Raw genomic sequence first — 27,604 nt, 5'->3', positions numbered from 1 at the left:
TTAAAAGAAGACAGTTAAAAAAAAAAAAAGATTTTTAAACGAGAGTTCATGAACCATTCAGAAGAAAGAGAAAGTTTGAGCTGGAACTTGGATCTAACACTAACTTTGATCCTGAGTGTTCAGGCAGGCGAGGCAGAAAAGAAAATGGTTCCAAGTATTTCCTTGTTTGACTAGACTAAAAACAGTCCACTTGCTTTTTGGTTTTGGTTTTTGAAAAGGTGCTTTTTCTTGATACTAAATTTTAGGAAGAATTGACTATTGCAAAGGTGAATTTTGACTTTAGTTTTATAGAAACCAAAGACATGTCTTACAGTTGTTGTTTTTTGCAAAGTCACTTCTACAGTTTATTCTTGTATTTATTTGCTTGGCATGAGCACGCTAAAACATCACAGGAAGCTCAAAAAAAAAAAAGAAAAAGATGGGGAAAAGAATCCGTAATTCCAACACCTGATACAGCAATTCCCTGTTTGGCCGTTTTCTTCCAGCTTCTTCATCGTGCTTGTTTTTAATCGTAACGAGCCCACAAGTTTCTATCCTCCTTTCCCAATGAACCGTAGCTCCCTGCTTGTTAGCATTTTTCCATGTTGCTTTGAGCAGTCCTCATTTTCTCAGCCTGCGTTTTTGTAACATGCTCGCTTCATGGACAGAACACTGTACTTTCTCACTTTAATTGACATGTACATGTTTGCATTCTAGTGAGTTACACCATTATTCAGCATTTCCGCCAAGAAATGACGTCTTGAGCAAGCGTCAGCTCTGCGTTGTTGCACTGACGTGTTGTTTCTGTTTGTTTCTCATGCAGATACAGAGTTCTGGTGATTGGAGATAAGAAAGACCAAATCAGGAAGGAGGATGAACTTAATAGGCAAGTATGACATTCATACCGAGTGCCTTTTCCTCGGCCACTTGATTAGGTTGCCTGTCACTTAGCACGAGGGCAGCTAGGGCCAAATCCAGCCTGCCACTTGTTTTTGTAAATAAAGTTTTATTGGAAACAGCCACACCCATTCTGGGTGTTGTTTGTGCTGCTTTCATCAGCACGTCAGACCTGAGTGGTTGCAACAAAAGTCAGGTAGCCCCCGAAAACTGAATTACTTGTGATCTAGCCGTTGACAGAAAAGGTTTGCCGCCCCCTAACCTCGCATATTGCTGGCCTAGCCTGAACTCACAGCCCATGAGCTTTCAAGGGAAACGGCTTCTTTTTTGGCTTTTTTTTTTTTTTTGCTTTCCATCTTGAATAACCAATATTCAGTTTGATTTTCACTCTGTGTTTCAGTGAGAAACCTATTCTCTTTGGAGGAAAACTTGTTTAAAATGGCATGCAAGGAAAACACAAGTACTTAACCACATTTGGTAGTTGTGAAAATCTGCTTCCACGTCACGTCACCCGTCCCACCCCAGGCTGAAACATTTTTCCTGCCAAAACTGACCAGTTAGTAAGGCTTCAAAACCATTCTTTGCTTTTAGTTTACACACTGGGCATTCAGGTCACTTTTGTGAGACCAGAAGCTGTTTTTTAAAGAGAGCAGACCCCCCCCCCCCCCCGGCTGTGCCGTTTGCTGAGGCCTCATGCCGCCCCTTCCCTTTCAGCGTGGATGACATCTACTACCTGGTCCTGCAGAACCTGATCCAGAGCACGCTGGCCCTCTCGGATAGTCAGATGAAGTACTGCCAGTCATTCCAGGTGGGTGTCAGGGACCCAGCTTCCACCCTGCAGCAGCGCTCCGGGGCTGGGGGCCATGAGAGGCTGGTGCCTGAGCTCTCGCTCTTTCTCTTGTTAGCTGTGCAGCCTCAGGGGACCTGAGTTCCCCTGAAACTCTGGCCCTCGCTTCTTCCGTCTTTGAAGTGTGGGCCCTGGGTCTGGTGACCTCCAAAATCCCAGTGCTTCAATGAGGGGTGGACTTGTAGGAGGCGAGGCCAGGGTGCTCCCAGGGGGCCTTGTCCAGCGTGGTGACGGGACATTCTGCCTGCGGGGGAAAGGACCATGTGTCTGATTTAGGCATCGAAGGAGAACTTGGCTATGGAGAGTGGCCAGGCCATGGCACATGTAGAAGCAGGGAGAGCAGTTAGCTGGAAGCGACGGCGAGACCCCGTGGTGGCATGAGCTAGATGGTGGCAGGTGTAGACAGCACGACCCAGACGCATCTGGGAACATAGTTTTGGGGTGGAGCCCACAGACCTCCTGATGGGCTGGGCAAGGGGCATCAGAGAGCGAGCGGCCTCAGAGATGACCACTGACTCCTGGGGTCTTTGCATCCAGAGACACAGGGTGGGGTACAGGGCCTTCCTTTCTCTCCAGTTCCCTTCCTTCTCTATGGTCTCTGAGGTGGGACATGATGGTAGGGTGAGGGCTGACCGCCGGGACTGCTGGCTTCCCCTGGGCTCTCCCCCAGCCCACCCCCAGGTGCCAGCTCCAGCCTCCCGGCCCCTCGTCCCCCTACCAGCTACTTTTGTCCCCCGGCCGGCTGCAAAGCCTTGCTCACATGTCTGCTGTGTTGCAGACCTTCCGCCTGTACCAGGAGTACAAGGACCAGATTCTCGTCAAGGCCTTCATGGAGTTCCAGAAAAGGAGCTTGGTCAACCGGCGCCGGGTCAGCCACTCGCTGGGTCCGAAGAAAAACCGGGCTTTGCCCTTCGTGCCAATGTCCTACCAGCTGTCCCAGAGCTACTACAGGTGAGCACCGACGCAGGAGCCCCGGGTCAGAGGCTGAGCCAGGCAGGGTGGCGCACGAGAGGGGCAGAAACAGGACAAGCGTCTTCATCAGGGTTGGCAGCCGGGGCCAACCCGGGGCCAATCCTGTGGCCTCGCCTACGAGGTGTGTCAGCTGGGAACCCGCTTTCTCACCCACCCCTGTCCTTCCTCGTGTGGGCATCCAGTTAACACTCGCGGAATTTTGTATTGGGGCATTTGCCGGTTTAATAGGTAGTTTGTTTTCCTTTCTCCTGTCCAACTGGGTGAGATGACTTCCCGATTTAATAACGTCCAGTTCAAAGTGCGCCCTTCTGGTGGGCGTCCCCTCAGCACCTCTTCCTCACACTCAGAGCTGCAGCACACCGCCCGTCTCGCAGGCTCACACACTGCCGTGTGAAGCCATCAGGTGTCTCGACTCAGTTTGTGGCACAGCAGCAGCCTGAGTGGGTGTGGACTGGTGAGAACCACTTTCCGGGGGGCCCCCCTGACGGAACACCCCTCACAGCCCCCAGCGTGGCCTCACGCCAGCCACAGGCGCGGCGTCCGGCACCCCCAGCCCCCAGCCGCACAGGGGGTCCGTCAGAGTCGTCCCAGGAGTTCCTCGTGGCCGCCCTTCCCTCGGTGCGCTCCCCTTCTCACGCTGTCTCCTGACCGGTCCTCAGTTCTGCACAGACGCTGCCTTCAGAAACAGCAATGACACAACGAATGCTGCTGTGTTTCTTTTATCCGTCTCTCTGCCTGTGACTTTAGACAACTGGCTCCTGTCCTACACACCCATCCCGAGTGACCCTCAGGCTCCCTTGCCTCCCCAGGGAGCGGCCTGGTGTAGTAAAAAGAACTGTGGCCTGGGAGGCAGAGGACGCGGGCCCAAGTCCAACAAGACCATTTGACCTCGAGCCACTTCTCATATTGCAGCGTCCTCATCTGTGAGCCAAGGGTGGTCAGCAGATGACGAGGACCTCTGGGTCCCTCTCCCTGACCTCGTAGGTCCCTCTGTCTCTGCGGTGACAGTCTTGGAAAGTGACACTTTGGGCAGAGTCAAGGGCTTGACTGCGGCCGCGTTTTGGAGACAGTGAGATGGATGCAGGCGTGTCCTGTCATCTCTCCGTGGGTTCAGGGCTTGTCTGTACAGTGATTAATCACACAAGTACATTCACCTTCCCCAGTGTGGCACCTGTTTGTAGTGAGTGTGGGGCACAGAGTTAGCCCAACGCGTGCCCCGGCCTCGAAGGTGCTCAGGTGAGTGGGGAGAACGCGCGGTTCGGCTGAAACTCAGCGCCGTCGTCTGAGAAGGAAGAGAGAAGCGGGTGTGTTGGTTTCGACCGCAGTGACCGGAGTGGCCAAGCCCGGCCAAGGATGGGCTTGTCCTCAGGATGCCGTTCCTTCTTTCTGTCTGTGCAGGATCTTCACCTGGCGGTTTCCGAGCACCATCTGCACTGAATCGTATCAGTTCTTCGACAGGATCCGCGCTGCCGGCAAGTGGGACCAGCCTGATAGATTTTCCTTCAAAGACCAGGACAATAACGATTCCCCGAGTGACCTGGTGGCGTTTTCACTGGACGGCCCTGGAGGACACTGTGTGGCCGCCCTGACCCTCATCTCTCTCGGCCTTGTTTCCGTGGACGTCAGGATCCCCGAGCAGATTGTCGTGCTGGACAGTTCAATGGTGGAGAACGAGGTCATTAAGAGGTAAGCGCTGGCCCCGCATACGCTGCTCTGAGTGCAGCTGGGGCCCGTGGCCCCGTCACTTCCTCTCACGGCGGCGGTGTCTGCAGCTCTGTTTGCCCAGCCATCCGGCCTTATTCATGCAACAAGTGTGCTGACTAGCGTTGGCACTGCGCGGGCATTTGCTGTACGGACAGCAGAGGAGCCCCCAGTAGGGGCCTGTCACACCTGTGACCTGGGGATGCCCGTGCCACGTGCAGTGTGGGGCCTCCTGGGGGGGCCTCGGGCGCCGGGGGAGCAGAGGAGGCGGGACTTAGCTGGGTCACCGTGTGACAAGGAGGGTGAGCAGAGGAGGGGGGCTTGGCGGGGGCTCCTTCAGGGCGTAATAGCCGGACTGGGCTATGATGGGAATTAGGCCTTGTGTGGACAGACCAGGACGAGTTTTCAGGCAAACGGAACAGTCCTTGCAAAGATGCGAGGACGTGAACGAGTGAGCGCAGGGCTTGGGGCGGGGGACAAGGGACCATCTGAGGGGCTGCCCGGCGAGCGCTAGCCACTGCTCAGGCCGCACCACAGGTGCTGAGGGCGACAGTGTGTGCCTGGAGGGCCGGGCCGGGCTGGCCTGAGTGTGGTAACCCAGGGCGGCTTCCTTCTCGCAGCCTGGGGAAGGACCGGGCCCTGGAAGAGGACGAGGACGAGGACGACCTGGACGAGGACCCGGGCGCCAAGCGCCGGGGCATCGAGGTGAAAGCACGTCAGGCCTCTCACACCAACTACCTGCTGATGAGGGGCTACTGTGCCCCCGGCATCGTCAGCACCCGCAACCTGAACCCCAACGACAGCATCGTGGTGAACTCCTGCCACGTGAGCTTCCGGCTGCGCCGCAGCCCCACGCCCATCCAGCTCGGGCCCACTGGTGAGCGCTGCCCCGGCCGCCGCCCCCAGCCCCGGTGCCCACCTCCCTGCTCCCAATGCCAAGGGCGGAGCCACAGAGGATGGGCTGAAACCAGGGCCCAGACAGCTGCCACCTGGGTAGCAGCTCCAGGAGCGCACACACCGGCCCTGGGCGCCCCAGCTGTGCTCACGTGGCTTCACCAGTCACTTGTCTGTGGGGGATGGGGGGTAGGAACAGCCTCAGGCCCCTAGCCCACCCCCGGCCCCAGGCCCCGGCCTGCTCTGGGGCAGCTTTTTACCTGCTTCTGTCTTTAGTTTTGGTGGTTCCTTTTGTAACGTTAAATTATGCGTTTTTATGACATTTTTAAGTATTATCTTTTGATTTCTGAGCATTCCACTTACATTCATTATCTCTCACCTCCTCTACTCCCGATTTTTCTACTTTTCCAGTCCTTCTATTGATGACCTTTGAAACTGTCAGTAACTGATTTAAGCCTCCGTTTCCTGTACCCTCGATTGCAGGCCGTCTGTCCTCCCTCTGCGTAAATGAGACTGTTAGGCCCCGTCCCTTCCCTGCGTTCTCTTCCTCCTTCCCACCCCTTTCCTGCCTCTGACTGACTTGATTTTTACAAGCCGAGGTGGATGGTGTTCACTTGCAGTTTTGTAACCACTGTTTGTGTTCTGTGCTTTGTCCGGAGCTGGACCCGGGCAAACGAGTGCTGACTGACTGGGCTCAGCACAGACGCTCTTACAGGAGGCCGCAGAGAGCAGCCCTGGCTGGTGGACGCAGAAGCAGGGCTTGTGGGAGGGTCCCGGGGGGTCTGAGGGGCTGTGAGCAGAGCGTCAGGAAGCTGTGTCCCAGGGCCCCCCCTCCAGAACGTCAGGGTCACAGTTTCCAGCCCCAGCCCCGTCTCCAAGCCCTTCTCTCTGAGTCTCAGGCGGGAGGACCGCGCTGGCCCCTGGGGAATCCAGCCGCTGTGGCCACAGCCCAGGACCCAGGGGCACATCTCAGGAACCGGCCTGCCTGCCAGGGGCCTGCTGCGCCCACCCAGAAGGTGGCCCCTCGCTCTTTGGGGAGCCGGGACTTGGCACTGGACCATATCCCACCTCAGTATCACCAGTGCACTTCCGGGTTGTAGGGAGGGGGCTCCTGTCAGGCCTGATGTGCTCTCCCATCTTTGCAGACCCTTCTCTGGAAGACCTGTCAGTGGGAACCTCCTGCCTCCCCGACACCTTCACCAGGCTGATAAACCCCCAAGAGGACACGTGTAGCCTGGACGAGTTTGTCCACCAGGTGGAGCTGTCCGGGTATAAACCTGGAGATGTGGCGGCCGCCTTGGAGGTCCTGGCGGCCATTGCGGCTGCCGGCTGCTTTGGGGTGGACAGGGCGGCACTGAGCAGACAGTTCTCCTCCTTGGGCACGGCCGACGGTGAGCGTACCAGGGCCTTCGCAGACTACGTGCAGGTGAGCTGTGCTCTCAGGTAGCCTGGGGGAGCCCACACACGGCTGCAACTCCCAGGCCAGGTGCACACTGCAGATGGGCTTGGCTGGGGACAGCACAGTGTTTTTAAAAATGGAATTAGTTGTCAATAATTAAAAATGGGAGAGTTTGCCTAAAACCCAGCTTCTCCTGAATGAGGTTCGAAGGGCCTGTCCAGACGGGGCCCTCCCGGCTCCTTCAGCACCATTGGCTGGAGCCCCTTGCCTCACCACGGTACCTGCTGGGCCTGTGGGCTTCAGTGCCCTCGAACCCAAAGAATGTAACAGCAGACGGCCCTTCCACATGGGGTGGGACCTGGTGCCCTGTGCGCTGTCGGCAGTCGGAGGCGGCAGGGTGCTTGTCACTTAGTGACGTCATGGAGACACCTGCCTGGCAGTGTCATGAGGTGGGAGGAGGATGGAAGCCAGTGCTGGCTGTTACCAAACAAGCCCCCCCAGTGCAGGAAGTAGGAGCGGGTGACGGCTGCTGCTCACGTGGGGTTCCATTATTCATAAAAGTCGTGGTGTATCTGGAGCCCGGGGAGCTGAGGGGTGGGGTTGTCCCCAGGCCAGGCCGTGGAGCCCGGGCAGCAGAGCCCACTGACGGTCGGGAGCCCCCTCAGGTCCCTGGTGCCGGGCCCAGGGGGGTAAAGGCCTAGAGGGCAAGAGCCCGCAGCAAACCAGCCCCTGACCCACACGGCCTGGATGTGAGGCCTGGTTCCAGGCAAATTCCTTCAACCCTGACATGTGGGTTTTTAAGACAAAAATCAGAAGAAAGGTGGTGGTGACTGTATGTGCCTCCCAGAGCTGGTGCAGCTCCCAGATGAGAACAGGACATTGGAAGCCGGGCATGAACATGGCAGGAGTTACTGTCACTCGCATGGGAATGATACTGGCTTTGGCAGGAGAACCTGACAGTGGTCCTGTGGGAGGATACTGGCCGGGCAGAGTGACCTAGAAAGTCACTCAGCTTCGAGGGCGCAGCTGTGGTCCCAAGCTCACGCATCTGACTTGTTGTACAAATAGACACACTGAGCCTGGAAAGGAAAAGGACGGCCCCAAGGCCACATGGCCAGCGGGTGGCCGACCCTGGCCTGGACCCCGGCCTCGGCCTCGGTTTTCTGCCCTGATGGGCTTGGGCTTCCCACCTGCTCAGGATGCTGAAACACATCAGGCGGGGGCAGCAAAGCCCGGTGGCCCTGGGTCCCGCCCAGACCCCATGTGTCTCCCTTGCTTCCCAGGACCTGTTGGAGCGACATCAGGTGGTGGAAGTCGGCGGCAACTCCATTCGCCTGGTGACCATGGCCTCGGCCCAGCCCTGGATCCTGCGGTCGATGCTGCCGAAAGGGAAAGAGGAGGAGGATACTGACACTCAAAGAGAAGACCCCCAGGCCAGACCTCCGGAGGGCCCGTCCAGCGAGGACGACACTGCAGAGAGGCAGGCACCACCTTCTCAGGGCTCCCAGGGCGGCAAGAGGCGTGCAGGCTGGGCGAGCACCGACGTGGCCGGGCCGACTGGGGAGGCTGACTCCGACAGTGCCCAGAAGCCCCCGGCAAAGCGGCCCACGCTCCAGGACGTGCGCTTGGGCCCCGGCCCCAGAGCGGAGGAGGCGACAGAAACCCCGGTATCTGCTCTGCCCATTGCTCCTGAAGATGCAGGTGCAGGGGAGCCTCTCCCAGGAGCATCAGAAGCCCAGCAAGAGGACCAAGATGGTGTCGGGGGACCCGGCTCCCCAGGCCGAGAGCCTCCGAGCCGTCAGGCCCAGCTTTCTGAGGGCTCGGAAGACCCCAGAGGTACAGCATCTTGCCCCCCACCCCATACCCCCCTCCCCGCCTATTCTCTATCCCTGGGCCTGCGTGTCCTCCAAGCCGGGAAGCTGCTGCTGGTCAGAAGAGGCCTTTGCTTCCGCTTTGCAGAGCCTCAGCCTGGAGGGGAAAGATTTCCCTGTTTACCTTTAGCGTTTCCGCCAGAGGGCAGGATGCTGCTGGGACTCAGCAGATGTGGGAACCGCAGTGCGAGACAGCAGAGCTGGTTATAGAAGGCAGTTGTCCCTGGCGGCCGGTGGGAGGGAGCAGTGCAGGATGGGGCCCCGCCTCCCATCAGGTTGGGGCCCCGCCTCCCGTCAGGTTGGGGCCCCGCCTCCCATCACGATGGGCCCCGCCTCCCGTCAGATTGGGGCCCCGCCTCCCGTCACGATGGGCCCCTGCGGAAACCTGTGTCCAGTCCCATCCCATCAGTCCCGCGTGTGCATCCCCCTACATCTTGACAGTGGCCTCTGCAGGTGGTTTCTCAAGGTGTTCCGTTTTGGGGGCTGTTTTTGCCCAAGGGTTCCACACCGCTCTGCGGTCAGGGCTTCTGGGTGGAAGATGAGGTGTCCCTCGCTGGGATAACGGGGTCCTCACGGCCCTGGGAACGAGTCCCCACACGTGCCTCCCGCATCCTTCCCGGCCATGTTCTGGGTGCGCTGGCTTCGGCTCTGTGGCCACCACCTTGAGGACGGAGTCTCCGTGAAGAACGGGGTCCCTGTCCCTTGTTCACGGCTTTGTCCCCACAGCCCAGCAGTACTTGCTGAATGAATGGAAGAGGCAGAGACGGGTTCCCACTTTCTAAAGTCCCTCCCGTTCTTTTCCTGTTGTGTCAGGTTTGGCGGAGACTCCTGTGGCTGGCAGCGTCCCGCAAGCCGTGCAGGAAAGGTGCGTGTGTGACTCAAATTCAGGCCTGGGCCTGTTGGCGGCGAGTGGGGGCAGCTTGTCCTGGGTGTCCTGGCAGGGCATCCAGTAGTGATAACACTTGAGGAGCAGCAGGACTGGACATGCCCCCAGCGGTGGTCCCGGGCCCGTGGGGGGACTTGGGAATGTGTGGGACTGTTAGGTCGCCCCACTCCCTGGGGGCCAAGGCAGGTGCCCCTGCGTCTGGCGGGTGGGGCAGCAGCACTGGGCATGTGCAGTCCTGGCTTTGTCCCGAGCAGCGGGTTTCACAGAAGCCTTTCTGGTGCGAGGGCCCCCCCACGTGTGCGCCTGGCTCCCAAGCACTCAGGCTGTCCCCCCCTGGCCCCGTGTGGAGGTTGGAGCCAAGTGGGCAGCCAACCCCTGTGTACGACACACAGGAGATTTGCATTCCACCCTCTGTGAGCTTGACCTAAAGGTGGCGCCAGCCGTTGGCCCAGGGTCCGGGCCAAAGCTCCTGTCCCTCCCCTGCCAGAGTGGGGGGACACGGGGGCTGCTGGCTCTTCACGGTCTTTCCTCAGCTGGTGCTCACGGGCCCTGGGGTTGGGACCCCTGTGACCTGGGCCAGGCCCCGGCCCTCCTGAGCCTCAGTGTCCTGTCTGTGGAGCCAGGGCCCCCCCACCACACCCTGTGAACGAGCTGCCCCCACACCCCCTTACCTCCGAGCCTGACACCGCTCTGCCTGCTGCAGGGACTGTGAGACCGTCTGCTTCCTCAGCCGCCCGTGGCGCGTCGTGGATGGGCAGCTGAACACGCTGGTGTGCAAGGGCATGATGGAGGCCGTGCTGTACCACATCATGAGCAGGCCGGGCGTCCCCGAGAGCTGCCTGCTGCAGCACTACGACGGCGTCCTGCAGCCCGTCGCTGTGCTCGAGCTGCTGCAGGTGCGGCGGGGCGGGCTGCGGGGAGTCCTCCGCGCTCCCTCTTCCTGGGCCCTGGGCTGGGGTCTCAGAGGGCTCGGGTGCTGGGCACGCTGGGTGTGGCCACCACATACAGGCACGACCCCCAAGGGGCAGTAGGTGCAAGGACTGGCCCACCGGCCTCTGGGCAGAGAGCCAGGCTCCTCAAAAGAGCCTCCTGTCCCAGGTGTCTCCCTTACACCTACCGGCCCAGAGAAGTCTGCCTCGCTGGCGAGTTCTACGCCCGTGTTCCGTCCTCCTGCCTCTGGCCTCCTTGCCCTTTGGCTGCTGGCTCTTGGCCCTGCGTCTCCAGTCTCCACACTCTTCCCTCGGCCCCCTGCAGCTCCACCCGCGCCCGCTTCCTGCCCCGTGCCCCCAGGCCGGCCTCACTGCCGTGCTGCTGCTCAGGCCTAAGCATTAGCATTCCCGGGTCTTGCCTCTGACATTTCTTCTGGAGCAGGGGTCGCGAGCTCACGGGCCCACGGGCAGGCCAGTAAATGAGTGAGGACCCCTCGTGGGCGGTGGGAAGAGCTGGACATGCACCCTCGGCCTCCTGGGCAGCCTGATCCTCATCCTGCACCCCCAAGGCCATGTGTACCTGCGAGCTCCAGGTCCCCCATAGAAGCTGAAAACCTGAAGTTCAGTGTGAGATTTCCCAAACTTCAAAGCGCGTATAGGCCAAAGACAGCCCCACCTAGAAGCTGTTTGGCCCGTGAGAGGCCCGTCTGCGACCCCTGCTCCACTGCACAGATGCCGCTCAGTCTCTGTCTTGCCCTCGGCTTTTTCCTAAACCCTCCTAGTAAATCCCTACTGGTCGTTCAAGGCCAAGTTCAGGTGTCCCCTGTCCTGGGAAGCAGTGGACGTGGTCTGTAAATGCACCTGTAAAGCTGTATGTCGGTGTCTCCAGGGCCTGGAATTCCTCGGCTGCATCAAGAAGCGCTTGCTGAGGAAGCCGGCGGCCGTCTCGCTCTTCTCCAAGCCCACGGTGGCCGAGGCAGACGTGCCCTCCAGCCCAAGCGAGAGCTGCATGGTGTTCTACGAGCCCACGCTGGACTGCACCCTCCGCTTGGGCCGCGTGTTCCCCCACGAGGGCAACTGGAACAAGTGGGTCCACTTATGAGGCTCGTGTGGCCCTCTCGACCCTCCCTTCCCTGCTGCTGGCTCCTCAGGAGCGAGCTCTCCTGGGCCGGGGCCTCGGCCACGCTGGTGCTGTGGCCTGGAACTCCGGGAAGGGGCCTCCCGCCCGCCTGCTCCTCCGCCCAGGCTGGCCCGGGGGCCCTGGAGTTGTGGCCCCACCCTCGGCCGTGGCCTCCACGGGTTCCCAAGATGTGGCTGCCCAGGCCCCGAGCGTCCTGTGTGGATCTCAGGGCTGCCAGCTGTTGGCCAGTGTGGTCGGGGGCTCTGGGCTTCCAGGTTCTCCCCGTCCACACACACACGTTCCAGATTATTCCAGCAGCACAACAGACTCGCCTTGGCTCCCCAGAAAGACCAAGTGGCCCTGAGTGGTGGAGCCCTGTGGGGACGTGTCTCAGAACGGGGGCTGTGTGCCCCGCTGCCAGGCGCCCCAGGACAGACTCACTCCTCTCCTGGCCACACAGCTGACCCCTGAGGCTGGGACTGTGTCACCCAGATGGGAGCCTGCGGGTCCCTTTGTAGCCGCGCGAGCCCCATGGCAGGCCTCCCGCTGGGTGGGTGCACCCTCTCCCGCTGGCTAGAAACCAGGGGTCCCTGTAGGTTTAGGGGTTTGTTTGTTTTGTTTTTCAGTCTCTTTCCTCATTTAAAAAAAAAATCCCCCGGCATGTATTTATTTATTTTTTAATTAAAGTGAAGTAAATGCATTTAGTTATATGTGTTTCCTAAAGAGTCTGGTGCCCGGAGGGATTCGTTGTCTTCAGCTGCAAAAGAGCCAGGAGTGGACATCCCCAGTAAGACCAAAGGACGAGGACAGGCTGTGGCTGGGCCTGCCCTCCTCTCCCCCTCAGTGGAGCCACACCTGTCCCTTGACAGAGAAGCTTGTGTAGGTGGCAGAGGACACAAGCCTGTGGCATGGATTTTTTGGGTTCTTTTTAGTTGCCAACATAAAATTGGTTTCACATTAAAAAGGAAAATCCACATTTCTATCTTCTGAAAAGTGAAGAGATCCGGCAGCATTGCATGTGACGGGTCAGAAGTTGAGACGTGTCCCCCAGTCACCACTGCCCCGCCCTGTGTTTGGTCTCAGCCACCTCAGCAGCTTCTGTTCCTAACAAAACCAGCCCGTCCAGGCACGTTTAACCTGCTGTGCCTGACCTGGCCCAACCCTTGGGCCTGCACTCCTGTCCTCCGTGTCAGGGACCTGTCACTGGTCACTCCTAGCCCAAAGCCGGGGTCACCAGGGATGATCGTGGGGTCCGGCGGCGTGAGGGTGTACCCCAGCACAGCCAGGACCTGCCCAAGTCAGCATCATTGCTTGCTTCCCTTTCCATTTCTACTCATGTGTAAAAAGATAGTGTTTGGGGGGGATTCTTGGAGATGAAGTAGAAGAATGCACGTGAACTGCTTTAGAAACAAACTACTTCCCAAATGCTGATTACCTGGGAGTGTACCCTGTGCTGGCAGGAAGGGAGGTCTGGGAGTCGGGGCTAGAATATGTCCTGTGCAGGAGGACCAGGTGAAGCACATAGTAGGATCAGTTTGTTATCTTCCCCACACTCCTAGATGAGGGAGACTTCGGGCACGTGTGAGGGTGAGGGCACAGCTCAGCGGAGCGAGGGGCTCTGCTCTGACCACCAGCGCCCATTCCCACAGCCACCTGCTGTACAGGGATGGGTCCCTCCCTCCCTCCCTCCCTCCATCTGTCCCTCTACCCTGCCTGCCCACCCATCCAAGGTAGCTCTGTGCCCTTCTAAACTCTGCACAGCCGGCTCCAGGAATCACGGCACAGACCAGCAGCTGTGTGCTCAGCTGCCTTTGGGGGCCGGGCAGTTGACCCAGAAGAGAGGAAGGGGCCTTGGGTTAAACACCCGGGCGTAGGAGCAACCGTGGAAAACAGTGCATGCCTGAGGTGTGGAGGAATTCACATGTAGGAGGAAAAATTTTAAAAGCTGATTAAATAAAAGGCAGGGAGGAGCACCACACCCAGATGGGGCACGTCCTGGCCAGCCCCCGCCCCTCCTGTCCTCAGTTTCCCCACCCCTCTGCACTCTTTTCACTCTCCTTTTCACTTCCATCAGCCGTGTTAATCCACTCCCTTTTAAACACTTAGAACGTTACAGATACAACGTCAGCGTCCAGGCTCCTTTCTCCTTCCTCCCTGTTTGCATTTACATCTGTGATATGCACCCTCAGCAAACGTAGACCCGTGATGCCGTCCTTACATAGAGCGCGCCATCCATACAGCTCACCCAGCGGCACGGCCCCTTCTCACCGAGGGCCTGGATCTCCTCCCTGGTCTCCCTGATGGTGAGCGCTCAAAGTGCTGCCCAGTTTCCTTGCCCACTTGTGTGTCCTGCGCTGCCTGCCTGGACCCCGCGCCCCGCTTTCCTGAGTCGCCCACAGGTCTGTGCAGTCCGTATCCGCCAGCCTCCTGGGTCCTCACTGAGTGTGATCCCTGTCCTGACTTCCCCTGACCGACCACCCACCCTCCTTCCCTTGGACCCGTGACCCATTCCTGCCAGGGGTTTCCCAGATGTGCGAGTGCGTGTCAGTGTGTACATGGATCTGTGTGTATACGTGCCTGTGTGCATGTGTGTGCACATGTGTGATCTCCCCCCTTCGGGATCTCACCACCTGCACTACCCCCCACCACCACCACCGTGAACAAAGCAAGCCCACCCACCCACGGAGAAGGCAGCGCTTGTTGAATTAAAAAAACTCTGCCCGTTCACCTTGTGTCATCATCATTTTCCCATCGCAGACTATTGCGGTGACGACTGTATAGGGCAAACTGTACAGACCGCCCACCACAGCACCTGGCAGATGCGCAGATGCACCAGCGCGGGGAGGGCAGCAGCTCGGCCATGTTCCAGGGGCCACCCACAGGGGGCAGCAACAGCCCAACATCTCCACTTGCTGCTGGCTCGTCTGATCTCCACGGGCGGCAGCTCATCCGTGTTTAAGGTCGAGATCCCTGCAAGCTTACCGGGCTGGGCGTCACTTCTCCACCAAATGATGCTATTAACATTTTCTGAGCACTTGCAAGGCGCTGGTCTCACCGCAGCCCCCGAGGTGTCTGATCAGTATACCTACCTACCTTGCGCATGAGGAAACAGGCACCAGAGGGTGAAGTAACTTCTCAAGACTAGAAGCTGGGACTTGGCTCTTCTGGCAAAACTCGGTGGTCCCACCTCAAAGCCCTGCCCTTGACACCACTTTCCAGGGACAGGTAGGGGAGCCAGCATTATATTGGGAGACCCCCAAGACAGCAGAATGCAAAGCTTTCTTCTCTGGGGCCATCAGTTTTTAAAAGAAAACCCCTCAAATGTGTTGCCATTAGAGGATGAAGACCCCTAGCTGCCCTTTGGGGTGAGCAGGCCGGAGGGTCTCCTGCTCCATTTACTGACTTCCAAGGAGAATCCTGTTTTCATCTGTCGTTCCCCCCCCCCCCCCTTTCTTCCACCTCTCCCCACCCCTGCAGTTCCAGCCATTGTTTTTCAGTCTAGCTGTGTAGGACACAGCTCCCTGGCCCAGGAGTTTGCTGAGTTTCTTATCTCTTGACCTAGGTCCCCCCGAGACCAGCAAGGTGAGGAAGAGCTGGACTTGGGATCGGGAGACCAGAGCTCGAGCTCTGACTCTGAGCTTTAACTCCGTGTGTGACCTCAGGCATGTCACCAGCTCTTCTGCACCTTCCCTCACTTGTCAGATGGCTGTCCCTGCCCCTTCTGAGCCTGGGAGTGGAAGACGGCTGGGCCAGCCAGCCTGGAGCCGAAAGCTGCATCTTTAAGAGCACGGCATTAGCAGCTCTGCCCCGGAACCAGCTTTCCCACCAGGTGCTCAGGGCTCGGTCCCACCTCCAGGCCTCTGTTCAAGCTCTTCCTTCTTCCTGAATCACTGGTGCAGCTAACAACTAACTCCTGCTCATTTTTCAAAGTCCACAAACCGTCTCCTCTGTGCAGCGCCCCCCCCCGCTCCTGATGTCCCCTCTGGGCTCCCATCTGTGGCGTGCTGGGGCCAGTTCCTACCAGCTGGGAGAGTCAGTTGTGCACATCTCTTTCCAATTCTGTGTTTAGCCTCATCGAGTGGGTAGCTTGAAATTGACCAGGTAGAAATAGTCACACCGTGGAAATAAGCAAACACTATAGATCAGGCTTTGCTGAGTGCCTGCTGTGTGCCAGACTGGGGCGAAAGCAATGAGCAGAATAGAGCTGTTGCCATCACGGAGCTTCCGTTTGCTCAGTCATCTCTTCTCTAGCACTTGTTTGTCTCTATCCATCCCTTGAACCGTTCTTCCTTCAAGCTTTTGCCATCCATCTATCCATCCACTTACCCATCTGTGGGGACAGAGTCCCAGAGGGCAGTTTCCAGGCTCTCGGCCTCACGTGGAGGAGTGCTGGCTCGGGTAGTAGATGGCCATCAGCTGTGACTAGTTGGCCGTCAGCTGTAACCAGTGAGCCATTGGCCACTGATATAACTGCCGTGGCTGAGCTAGCAAGCGCGGAGTGTGGATTCTGGATTGCAGAGAGGCACGGATTGCAGTTACCAATGAGGCTGGTTGGCAGGCCAGAGAGGTGGACGGTGGGTTGCAGATCGCGTGGCTCCTGCTTCCTGTGTCTCCAACCCAGCCGCCAGCCAGAATATAGTGGTATGACTCCCCTATCTATGGCTCCATGGGTGTTCCTTTTTGGCCTCACCATATCCTGCGTTCTTGTGTGGGGAGTGGGAGCTGAGACCCCGCGTGACACCCTGCATGACACCCTCCAGCCTCCCACCAATGTACCCACCTCCTACGAGTCCAGCCTCCCAGGTACACAAGCTACCGTCTTCGTCTTGCACCCATAGTCATGAGCTGAGCCCCTTCAAAGATGGAGCCGGTCAAGAGCCATGTCTGGCCCAGGCAAGAGCCCCCCCATCCAACCCTGGGCTTGGCACCCCTCCCCCTCCACCAGCACAGAGCTCTGTGTGTGGAGAGCTGAGCTGCTGCCCCTGGGATCCTGTTGCCCCAGGTGGCACCTGGAAGCTGTTGCCCACAAGAGGGTGTGAAAACCACAACACACCTTGGCCCAAGTGTCTCCAGGGTGATGGTGGGGGGTGCGGGCTGCTCACACATGCAGAAGCTGTGGTTTCATGTTTGTGCTCCCATCTGAGCCTCACGCCACCTGATCGAGGTGAATAGTTCCACTATATGTTGTAGGACACGAGGACTGATGTTCTCTCAGTGACTTTCCCGATCACCCAGAGTCCCAGAAATGCTTTCAGCTGGACCGACTTCTGCCGACTTCTAGCTCAGACTCGTCCAAAAGGAGGAACAAGCACCAGCTGTCTCCTTAGAGCCCTGCCCTGCAGCCCGGCCTCAGGGGAGCGTGACAGACAGGGGGGTTCCAGGCTGGGTGGGGATTCCCCTCCGGCTCTGGGAGCGGGTGTCTGAATCAGTCTCCCCACCGCCTTCACTGGCCCGGTGGTCTTGAAAGGCCACTTCTAAAGGTCAGTACCCACTGGGGGAAAACAATCTATTTTCTTAAAAAAAAGAAAGAAAAAAAACAAAAACCAGTGTGAGCTGTGTGCAGTGTGTAGCGTTTATATCTGCCCCCGTGCTAATCTGAAGTCCAGTAAGATGCCTTCACAATATGGCAGTTTTCTTGGCTTTTTATTCACATTTCAACAGACTCTATGACAAATGAACAAGAACTTGACTTCCCTCTAATTTCCCAAGATGAGTAAACAAGATGCCAGGGGAACGGGAGTGCTGTGTCACGACTGCTGCATCCTCTCTGCCCCCATCCCTACCGTAAGCACCAAGGGGGGGGGGTCTTGGGGGCCCTGACCTTGTCCCGCAACACTCGACACAATGCCCAGCCCCTACCGTGCTCAATAAATATTTCTTGGGTACAAAAAGGAAATTTATAAATGGGCAGCAGGAGCCAGCAAAAAAAAAATCTTGGTTGGTGGGGGGCTGTCTTAAAAGATAACAGCTGCCTGATGTTAAGCCCGGAAACTCCTCCAGGGGCCTTCTACTGGGTGGGGTCAGCCGGCCCCCAGGCAGGCCGGGCTGTGGCTGCTTTCTCACCCCCACCCACCTGCAGCGCAAGCCCTGGTCCTGCCACAGAAGGAAGGAAGCTGACGTTTATTGAGGGTCTACTCTGGGCTGCACACTCCGTGGGCGAGCTCACTGATTTCCCCCAAAGGGCGGTCATGCCGTCCACATTGTCCAGACAGGAAACCCCAGCCCAGAGACGGGGAGCGAGTCGCTCAAGGTGGCCCAGCCAGAAGGCGTCAGAGTTGGGACCCAGACTTAGGTCCACGGACTCCCTCCAATCTCCCCCCCACCCAGGGTCACCGTGGGCTCACTCCATCCCCTGGATAAGGAACAGTATGGCTTCTTGTGGCTCCTGGGGACACAGGACCTGGAGTCTGTCACAGGCAGTGCCCTGCTCCCAGGAGGCCCTATGGGTAGAACTGGACCAGCTTCTCAGCACGTGACCCTGGAGCCACCCCATGTGCCAGGCAGGGAGGGAGGTGGCCACCGTGTGCACAGGCTCATGTGATGCTGACACACACAGACACCAGTGTGCACCTGAGCGGCACACACACGTCATACACTCCAGGCTTGCGGCCCCCGACGAGGAGACCAAAGGCTGCAGACCTCTTCACACCGCAGCTCAGGGGCACGGCCCGCTCTGGACGGCCAGTCAGCCTCACTAGCTGGCCTGGGGCGCAGGTCCCGCAGGGGATGGGGCCATGACCACCCACTGGCGGAGGTAGCTCCTAGGGGGCCCCTCATCCCTGGGGCTGCTGCAGTCACACTCCACGGGGCTGCCGCAGTCCGAGCCTGCGAAACCGCTGTCAAACGTGTCCATGTCCAGGCCCGCAGGGGGGGAGCCCACCTCACTGTCCGACACCCCTCGGGGCGGCCTGCCACCCCAGGGCGGCCCTGGCTCCCAACCCGCCTCTTCTTCAAGGGGCACCTTTAGTCTGTCCAGGAAGCTGCCCAGCGGGTCCCCCAGCCCAGCAGGCCCACCAGCTGCAACGCAGCCACAGGACAGAACTGTGGCCCCCATGCCCAAGAGCGGGTCCTCGGTGCCCGGGCCCGGCTCCAGGCCGGTGTCCAGGTTCAGTGCTGGGTAGCCATCATCCTCACAGGTGCAGGGCCACGCGCATGGCCCTTCTGCACCCCCCACCATCACTGTGTCGATGGACACCAGGCCGTACGGCCGATCTGGCTCCTGGCTGAAGGCTGAGCCGCCCAAGCTGCCCACAGTGGAGGGGGCCGGGCCCCAGGAGCCCAATGGAGGCACCCCGTCTGATTCCACGAGATCCACAGGCCCTGGAAGTACTGTGAGCACCAGCCCCTTGGCTGCACTCGGTGGTGGGCAGCAGTTGTGCACCTCCAGGGCCGACAGCGCCCCTGGGCCCCAGGGGCCCAGCTCCAGGCTGGAGGCAGCGAAGGGAGTGCCCACCCATTTCTGTGAGAGAAAACAGGGAGAGAGTCATGAATAGGACAGCGTCAGATGGGCTGTAAACCCAGGTTATTGGTGGCTCCATGGCCTGGGGTCTGTGTGGGTGCAGCATTGTGGGGACAGGGGCACAGGCGAGTCTGGGATCTGAGTGACAAAGCCCCTACCAGGTCCCCTGTGTCAGCTCCTCCAGACAGGTCTTGAAACCCAGCCTTCTCCTGTTTGTGTCTCCACTAGAGTGGATATTGCCAGGGCAGAAGCCCCAGTTCTTCTGGTCACAGCTGTGTCCCCAGATGCTCACGCTGTGCCTGGCATACAGTTACTGCCCAATAAATGTTTGTTCACTAAATAAATGAGCAGAGTGAGTCAATGACCAGCCACTTGAAATGGCCTCTGGGTGTGGGATGGAGAAGGGCTGTGGGGTCGTGATGGACTGAGACAGTGAGCGGGCCCCTAAGCCTTGAGCACCCCCCCTCATGACACAGGGTCTTCATACAAGCAGCGGAAAGAATCTCTGAGAACTGGAAGCCCCTAGATTGGAGCCTACCGCCCTTGGAAAGCTCATTTTAGATCCCTGACGTGGCCACCACCACTGATTTGAAGTCACTTCTCAGCGGCGTGGCCTTCAGCCTGTGATGTACCCTCTCTGTGCCTCAGTTTTCTTATCTGTAAAGTGGGCCGGCTAACACCTACACACAGGGCTGTTGTGAGGATTCAATGAGTTGCCATCTGGGAAGCTCCGAGCGGAGCGCCCCTTATATGGCAAGTGTTCTCTGTACGTGCTGGTAAAACGAAATAGCTGTGAGCTTTGAGCTTCCAGGAAGGTGCAGAGAAAAGAGTCAGCCCTGTGTGGGCGGGAGTCCAGGCCCCTCCCCTGCCCCACTGAGGCCACGTTCCCCATCTGAGGGGGTCCCTTGGAGTTGGTGGCGCACCCACCCTGCAGGGGCTGCGTGAAATGAGGGGCCTGGAGGCACAGAGGGAGCTGGCAAAGCGTCAGACAGCAGGAGCCCAGCCAGTGCTCTAGTCCACGTTTCCTGACTTCCAGGCTCAGCTGGGCCAGGCGGGCTGCCCCTCCCTTTGTCACCACATCCTCTCTGTGGGTGGGTGTGTGTGGGGTGCTGTCTCACCACGGGGTGGGTGTTGAGCAGTAAATGGGTCCAGAGAACCCATGGGTGCCAGCAGTGGTGGCTGTGGTTGGAGCTTGGCAGGGGGTGGCGTATTTTGCAGGCAGTCCATACCCTCCCCAGAAACTTCTCCCTCTCCACCCTCCTGTCAAAGGCATCTAAGAAAGGAGCCGGGGCCCCAGCTGGCTCACCCCCTCCCCTTCCTTGCGCTGGAAAAGGCTGCATGACCTTGTTTCATGCCAGTTCTGCCACCAGAATTACTTCCTGCACTTTGCAGAGACCAAGGGGGCCTCCAGGCCTGGCTGGGCCTGTGGTCTGGGGCTGGGGGTTCTGATGTGAGGGTGGAGGCGTCTCCAGAGGGGGTAAGAGGCTCCAAGGGGCTCGTCACAGGGTGGGGAAGGCACTTACCTTGAAGTCTCCGCTGTGGCCGTCATAGAGGGGTTGGAAGAACGGCTTTGGGCTGGGCACCTGCACCCACACCTTCCACAGCCTGGGGAGGCAGACATGAGGTAAGCCCCCCACATCTCGATGAGGGCAGTCCAACCTCCCCCTCAGATGCTCCCCAACTTGGTCCTGCAGGAGACTCAGCACCTCCCGAGACACCCCCAGTTCCCTCTGTTCCACCCCACCCCCCACCTGCCCTCGCCTCAAGGTCCACATCTGAAATTTGGGGCAGCACATTTCCTCCAGGTTCCAGAAGGGACGTGGGGTTGGAGGGCTTAGCTGCCTACTCTGCGCTGGGCCAGTGCAGCCCTGCTGAGACGTTCTTCTCTAGGGCAGGGTGGGCAAAGGGCCACTTCCCCAGGGCTATAGAGGACTTGGGCAGAGACCCAGCGCCCAGCACCAAGAGCCCATGATGGCCGTGCACCCCCCTTGTCCTCTCTCTCCTCAAGCGTCTCTGTCTCTGTGTGTCCCAGTCTCTGGGGGACGATGACCTGCCACTGGCAAGGGCTCAGCACACGGCAGCTGTGACCCTGCAGCCGCCAGCACATGAATGGAGGCCACACGACCTTCCATGTGCTTTTAAATCAGCAGCTCCCTTTCTCCCCATGGCCAGAGGCAGCAGAACCCAGTATATAAACGGATAAAAACAAAACCTCTAGTTGAGGTGGAGGGGGTTTGGGGGGTGGGTTATCACACCCACCCTTCACCCCACCTGGCAGACCCGCGTGCACCTCGGAACTCAGAGCTTAAAATTCACTGGGTGCTGTTGAGAGCCCAGGGCTCAAAGCCCACCTCATTCGTTTCACAGCCATGAGACCCTGGGGCCACTTCCTGAGTGGCTCTGTGCCTCAGTTTCCCCATTTGTCAGTGGAAGTCATGGCTGTGCATCGAGCTCACAGGGCTGCTGTGAGGGCTGAGCGAGTGGAAACGGGAGCTGCTCATTATCACTGTCATCATCACGACGTCACTTGTCTGGTGACAAGTGCGCCCCCAGCCAGTGCATAGGTGGCTCATAGAGGGGCTGTGGCCCAGGCTGACCCCTCCCCCTCCCTGACTCCCGGCCTCACCTCCAAGGCAGGCGGGTCATCAGGCCCAGGTAGACAAGGACAGCGAGTGTGAGGACCACGGGGAGATACCGCAGCACAGTGAACCAGCCTCCCTCTGCCTCTGGGAAAGAAGCCAATACTGGGTCAGACGGAACCTCCTCCCCCAGGAGAGGCCACACAGGGTGGGTGTGCCGGGCAGTGGGTCTGGGGTGGAGTGAAGGGGTGGGGAAGGCTGCTGGTTCCTTGAAGTGAGATGGATCTGGGTGCAAATCCCGCTCCCACCCCCACCCCAGGCAAGTGACTTCATCTCTCAGAGCTTTAGTTTTCTCGTCTGCAAAATGGAGAAATGACTCCCTCATCACAGAGCTATTAGGAGGGTGGCACACCTTGCCAGAACACCTGGCACCCCATTCAGGGCAAGCAGGGGTTCCAGAAATGTCAAATGGCTGCAACTGGGGATACACTGAGTGGCTTCCTTCCAGCCATGCTGGAAAGCTCATGGCAGGGTTTGGGATAAGATTTGGCACAGAGTGGCGTGTGCCCAGCTCCACACCTACCTTCCGACTGGGTATGAAAGATGACTGGGTCACTCCACTCGCTCCAGGTCCCCTGGAAAGAGGAGTCAGGCTGGGGCCCTGCCCGTACCTGCAGCTCATATTTGGAGTTTTTGTGGAATTCCAAGGGAAGGAGGGAGACACTTCTGGAATCCACCGAGATCAGCTTTCTGCTTGGACCCTGCCGGCACAGGGAAGGGATGCAGTGGGCCAGGGGCAACCAGCTCAGCCCCTGGCCTCCAGCTCAGCCCCTGCCTCCAGCTCAGCCCCTGCACCAGCCCCCACGAAGGGGGCTCAGTGTCTCCTGCGAAGTCTCCTGCCTGAGTTCTGGCCACTCCAGAGCCACAGGCACTGTCTCCACCTTGCCTGTGGTACAAAGCTTTGTTCTGTTTCTCTGGGATCCCACAGGAGGGGGCCCTCCCCGCTGGGACTAGGAATGTCCCAGGAACAGCCATGGCCACTGGGGAATCTTTAACTGGCAGCATGCCAGACGGTGGACACTTGGAATGTTTCAACTGTGGCCCTTCTCAGTTGTGGGCATGTCACAGTCTTCAATTACTGGCATCTCAGCAAAGGAAGCTTGCTGGAAGCTTCCCGCAGGGGACATTCTAATCAATGGCATTAAGGAAAATCTTCAACTGGGGCGGTTCTAAAGGATGGATGATTCTAGAACTCTTCAGCTGTGACTGTTCTAACGAGTGGGCCATTCTGGAACTTTCCAACACTGAACAAAGGACAGCACGGGAGCTTCACACTGGAAGCAACGGTCCCTCTAACGCTGGACCTTTGGTTATTGGTACTTCTGAAACTCTCCCACTACAGCCATCCTAAGAAAGTATGAGAGTTCCAGATGAGATAGCCCAATTTCTGAAACTTCTTCTACTGTCACTACTAGATGCCAGGTGGGACCTGGGAAGTGCAAGTCCCTTCCTCTTTGGCCTGCTGATACGGGAGGGACAGGGACAGGAAGGAAAGAATTTCAAGGGGTCTCTTACCCCAGGGAGGTACGTGGAGAGGGCAGCCCCAAGTGAAAGAGTGTAAGGGGGAACTTCCATCCTTGGTGAGTCCTTGGTTCCTGGCTGTGAATTACAAGCTCACCTGCCTCTCAGACGCTCCCCTCCCCCACCTGGATGTTCTGCACTCTCCCTCCCCTTCCCCCCTCTCCTCGATTCTCTTACCAGAGTCCAGGGGTCTCCCAACTTCCTGTACTGCAGCTCGTACTGAAGCTTGCCCTTGAGGGCGAAGGAATCATAATTGGAGCTCCAGGAGATGTTATAACGTCCCGAGAAGGTCACAGTCACGTTGAAAGGAGGAGACGGTTTGACTAAAGGAAAAAGCCAGAAAGATAAAACGGGGTGAGGAAGATTTGGTGACTCATTCTTTATGAGATCAGGATTAATAACCCCGAGTGGCTTTGGGTGAAGCACCCCCTGTCCCTGGCCTCAGTTTCTCCATCTGAAAAAATGAGAACTTTAGACTAGATGGGGGTTACAAGGTCGGGTGGGCCAGTGATAGAAATGAGTGAGGCAGGTTTGGGGACTGAACTATAAAGAGGCCCCCAGGCGAAAGGGGGATGCACATGCAAGCCAGCCCCCGGTGTCCTGGCAGGAATGCAGACCAGGGTGGGCAGGAAGAAAAAATCCCTAAGAATCCAGATTATTGTGGGAAATCTCTCAAATGTTAAAGTTAGCTACGAATCCAAAAACTTTCTAAGCTACCTGTTGGCCAGACCCATGGGTCTTCTAATTTCTGCTCTAAATATAGTGTCAAGTCTTCCAGCCTGAATGACTTATAAGACTCAAATTAGCATGGGAGCTAATTAATTATGCTGTGCATAATTATACTCTAGTTATACTATGCATTATGATAATGAGGAAAGCCACCACTGCTGAGTACCTACAGGGCTGCTCTGCTCTGTGGCCCTGCGAGAGTCTGATGTGACTGTCCTTGTGTCACAGACATTTTCTGGAAAGTGCAAGAGCAGGGATCTGGACCACAACCCTCCAGGTGCCCCCCAGGCAAAGGTCAAAGTCAGGCTTCCCTTCCACTCCACGGGATGAAAATTCATGGGACCAAACTAAGTAGCAGAAGGAGGTAATTTCAGGGGAACCAAGTGACAAGCGTTGTGTTAGTGTAAAAGACATGACAGGCCCCTGCCACACACCCACCTCCACCGAGCTCTATTTGCCACCATCTAATATTCTCTCTGTCTCCCTCTGTCACCAGCCACCCCCCATCTCTGGGACCTTAGCTCCTTGAGGCGGAGGTTTTATTCTCCTGGGTCCGTGCTGTGCCCTCACACAGTAGGCCCTCCAGAACTGTTTGTTAAATTCAGGGGTTCCAGAAGGAGCTCTGGTGATGCTTATAACTGCCCCAGGGCCTGACGTGGGAGAAGGCACAGGGCCCCCAGGCCGTGGTGAGTGCTGTGTTGTCACTGCTAGTTCAGTGATGGGTCCTTGTGGACTGGAATAGTTCCTGAGCCCTCCTCTCTCTTCCCCAGCCGTGGACGCCAGCTACCTGGCTTCCTTCTGTGGTCTCGGCTGGCCGGGGAGGGCCACTTAGGGAGGAACTCAGGAGATGGGGGACCACGGGGTCAAGTAGGGAGCTTAGCCCAGGGCGGCCCAGGGCTCAAGGGGAGGAAGGGGCGTGGGCAGGGGGGAAGGGGGCTGTGCAGGGGGCAGAATACCGCTTCCTGCCAAGTCTGGTCACAGACCTGGCCTCAGACCCTGGCAGACAGGGCAGGAGGGAGGGGACCAGAGAGAAATGTGGCTTGGAACCCCCGCAAGGCAGAGTGGCTGTCCTGCCCTGAGCGCTTGTCTGCTGCCTGCCCAGCTTTGTCAGCGAGGTAGGAGGCACCCTTACTTGGTGAATTCACCACACCTAGATCCAAACGGCTGAGACGTGTGTGTGTGTGTGTGTGTGTGTGTGTGTGTGTGTGTGAAGCTGTGCTCACACCCTCTAGGGTGTGATACCCACTCAGCAGAGGGGTGCAAACCTGGACCCCAGAGCACGAATAACAGATACTCTCTCGTCCCCTGGCCCCACCGCCTGGGGATCTAGAGACAAAAACTCCCAAACTCCAGTCCTTCCCAAGGGTAGGAGTCTCTTTGCAGTCTGTTTCCATGCCTCTGGGGCTGGGCCCTCACCCCCTCCATGGACACCCCACTTTCGGCGCGCACACACGCACGCTAAAAGCTGCCTCCTGTGCCCCTCCCTGTCCCCCAGCCGCCCCCCCCCCCCTTCTGGACCCACAAAGAAAACTGTTTCCACCAGCCAGACCCCTTCTGCTGCTTGGTCTCCTCCCTCCGTCCAGCCTGGAGGGAAATTCTAGGCCTCACTGGAGCTAATGGATAGGAGAAAACGGGGAAGTTTTCTCTTGTGACTCAGTGTCCCCTACTTGCCTCATAATGGGACAGAATCCCAGAGGGGCAGGGTTAAAGGAGCCCTCATTCTACAGGCCAAGGTCACCGACAGGGAGAGGCTGGGCCAGAACTGAAACCCTACGTCCCGGTCCAGTCCCGCTGCTGTCCATCCCTCTGCTGCCTCTCACTGGGTGGGCCCAAGCCTCAGCTGTCACCCATCACACCTTAGTCAACAGTAGTGCATCTAAAGGGCACGTCAGTGTGGGTGGCGGGGGGAGGACCATCCCAGGGAGCCCTCGCACCCCCCACCCCGGGTTCTCCTCAGTGAGGGGTACTCACTGCTCTCAGCCAGCATAAAGCTGCCGCACTCCTGGGAGTGGTTGCCAGACTGGTCTGTCATGTTGACACTGAAAATGTCGTCGCCCATGAAGGAAAACACATCCATGTGGCACGTGTACTTGGCATGTGTGGCATTGTGGCTGGACCGGCGGAGGCTGCAGGAGGTGACCTCATCCTTCAGGTCTTCTTCCGGGTCTTGCCTTCAAGGACAGAGCAGCCAGTCATGGCTGGAGGTCGGCAGGGCTCCATGCACAGGCTCAGAGCAGACGCCCAGAATCGTGGGAAGGAGGGACTTGAGGTGTGGTTGGGGGATCACCTAGTCCAACCAACCCTTTCCCAGGGAAGGACTCCCTCCCCAGAAGTATCCCTGATGGATTGTGTCCAGGCTCGGCTTGCATACCTCTGAGAAACCAGGAACTCACTACCTCATTGAGGGCAACAATTCTCAACTTTGGAAATTTGGGCTATTTTTGTCTGGACCGAGCCTAAATCTGCCCCTGTCAGTTCCATCTTCTGCCTCACTGTCCTCCCGGAAGGACGCTAAGCATTTCAGGTCTCCTTCCCTCCCTCCTTCCGTCCAACACCCACTGAATACCTAACAAGTGCCTGGGCAGAGGGCCCAGATAAGAGCAAAATGAACCTTCTTCCCTGCTCTGGGTCCAGGGAGGCTGTTGACTAGGGGAAACGCTCTGGCTTTATGACTCCCCCTGGGCAGAAACAATGGGTTTTGAAGTACGTAGAGGAGTTCACCAGCATTTATTTTCCTACCTACAAATTCAGGCTTTGAACAAGACCACCCTCCAGGACGTGTGGACTCAGACCTCTGTTAAATATTTGTTGGCACAGAAACTTCTGAATGAAGGCTCTCCAAGCCTCCGGCCTGGACCACTGACATGGCTATCTGGTAGTGTCCTGGCCTTGCCGGCCCTCCCTGCAATCTATCCCATTGCACAGTAGCCAGGGGCATATTTATAAAAACCCTGTCACTCCCCTGCCTGAAACCCTGCAATGGCTTCTCATCACCCACACAACAGAATCGGGTCCCTGCCAAGCTCTCACCTCCTTTGCTTGTTGTTCTCCCTCAGGCTGGCTCACTCCGCTTGGCCACACAGACCTCCTCACTATTCCTCAAACTCACCATCACTTCCTGCCTCAGGGCCTTTGCACGTGCAGCGCCGCTGCCTGGAATGCCCTTTCAGCAGGTCCCTAGCTGCCTCCTTCCCATCCAGAGAGGCCTGCCCTGACCACCCTGGCTAAAATAGGCCCTCCCTCCCATCACTCACTCTCTGCACCGGTCCAGCTTCCTGCTCTTGATAGCACCATTGTTATCAGAAAGCATCCTGTTGGCTGTTGAGTATTTATCGTAGGTCTCCCCAGCCACTCCCCCTGCAGTGGGTCCCTTCTGGGACACCTGGAACCTCATTTTGGGGCTCTTCTCAATCCCCAGTGCCTGCAAGGGAGTCCCCTGGCAAGAGGAGCTTAATAAATGTGTTCTGAATGAATGAATGAATTAGTGAAGCCAGTTATTCTTTACCCTGAGCTGCATATTGACAGAGTCTCTCCTTAACCAAACTCTATTGAAGCAGCTCTGAACTCTCCTCAATCAAGCCCTGACTTTTGGAATTCGGTGTTTGTCTTTGCATTGTCTCCTTTCAGCAAGATTCCTGCTTAGTCCGTTTAGCCAGAAGCCCCCACCCTCAATATCTGAGCTGGTTCCCATCCTCCACCAGCCCCCAGGGGTATCTGATGCCCCTGGGCTGCCACCAGCAAGGATCCTGTTAGGATGGTTT

At 58.0% G+C, this 27,604-nt stretch overlaps 2 protein-coding genes across 4 annotated transcripts in view; one reads left to right on the top strand and one right to left on the bottom strand.

The window, feature by feature from the left end:
• The window catches only part of GTF3C1 (general transcription factor IIIC subunit 1), a 65,922-nt gene extending 53,727 nt beyond the window's left edge, over positions 1–12,195 (top strand). For all 3 annotated transcript variants that reach the window (XM_074322765.1, XM_074322764.1, XM_074322763.1), the window contains exons 28-37: positions 803–865; positions 1,591–1,684; positions 2,502–2,674; positions 4,094–4,381; positions 5,017–5,273; positions 6,436–6,716; positions 7,973–8,525; positions 9,374–9,425; positions 10,150–10,342; positions 11,265–12,195. In XM_074322765.1, coding sequence (XP_074178866.1) covers positions 803–865; positions 1,591–1,684; positions 2,502–2,674; positions 4,094–4,381; positions 5,017–5,273; positions 6,436–6,716; positions 7,973–8,525; positions 9,374–9,425; positions 10,150–10,342; positions 11,265–11,477 — 2,167 coding nt within the window. In that variant the 3' untranslated portion in view covers positions 11,478–12,195. The remainder of the gene's footprint in view (positions 1–802; positions 866–1,590; positions 1,685–2,501; positions 2,675–4,093; positions 4,382–5,016; positions 5,274–6,435; positions 6,717–7,972; positions 8,526–9,373; positions 9,426–10,149; positions 10,343–11,264) is intronic.
• A 4,926-nt stretch (positions 12,196–17,121) lies between these two features.
• The window catches only part of IL21R (interleukin 21 receptor), a 29,413-nt gene continuing 18,930 nt past the window's right edge, over positions 17,122–27,604 (bottom strand). Inside the window, exons 4-9 of the mRNA XM_019718092.2 lie at positions 25,815–26,014; positions 23,292–23,437; positions 22,117–22,294; positions 21,581–21,680; positions 20,478–20,559; positions 17,122–18,954 (exon numbers count right to left, since the gene is read on the bottom strand). Of these exons, the coding sequence (XP_019573651.2) occupies positions 18,190–18,954; positions 20,478–20,559; positions 21,581–21,680; positions 22,117–22,294; positions 23,292–23,437; positions 25,815–26,014 (1,471 nt within the window). The 3' untranslated portion in view covers positions 17,122–18,189. The remainder of the gene's footprint in view (positions 18,955–20,477; positions 20,560–21,580; positions 21,681–22,116; positions 22,295–23,291; positions 23,438–25,814; positions 26,015–27,604) is intronic.

Source organism: Rhinolophus sinicus, linkage group LG18 (genome assembly GCF_036562045.2).
Source record: "Rhinolophus sinicus isolate RSC01 linkage group LG18, ASM3656204v1, whole genome shotgun sequence".
Lineage (NCBI taxonomy): Eukaryota > Metazoa > Chordata > Mammalia > Chiroptera > Rhinolophidae > Rhinolophus > Rhinolophus sinicus.
This window is presented reverse-complemented; position numbering and strand designations above follow the sequence as displayed.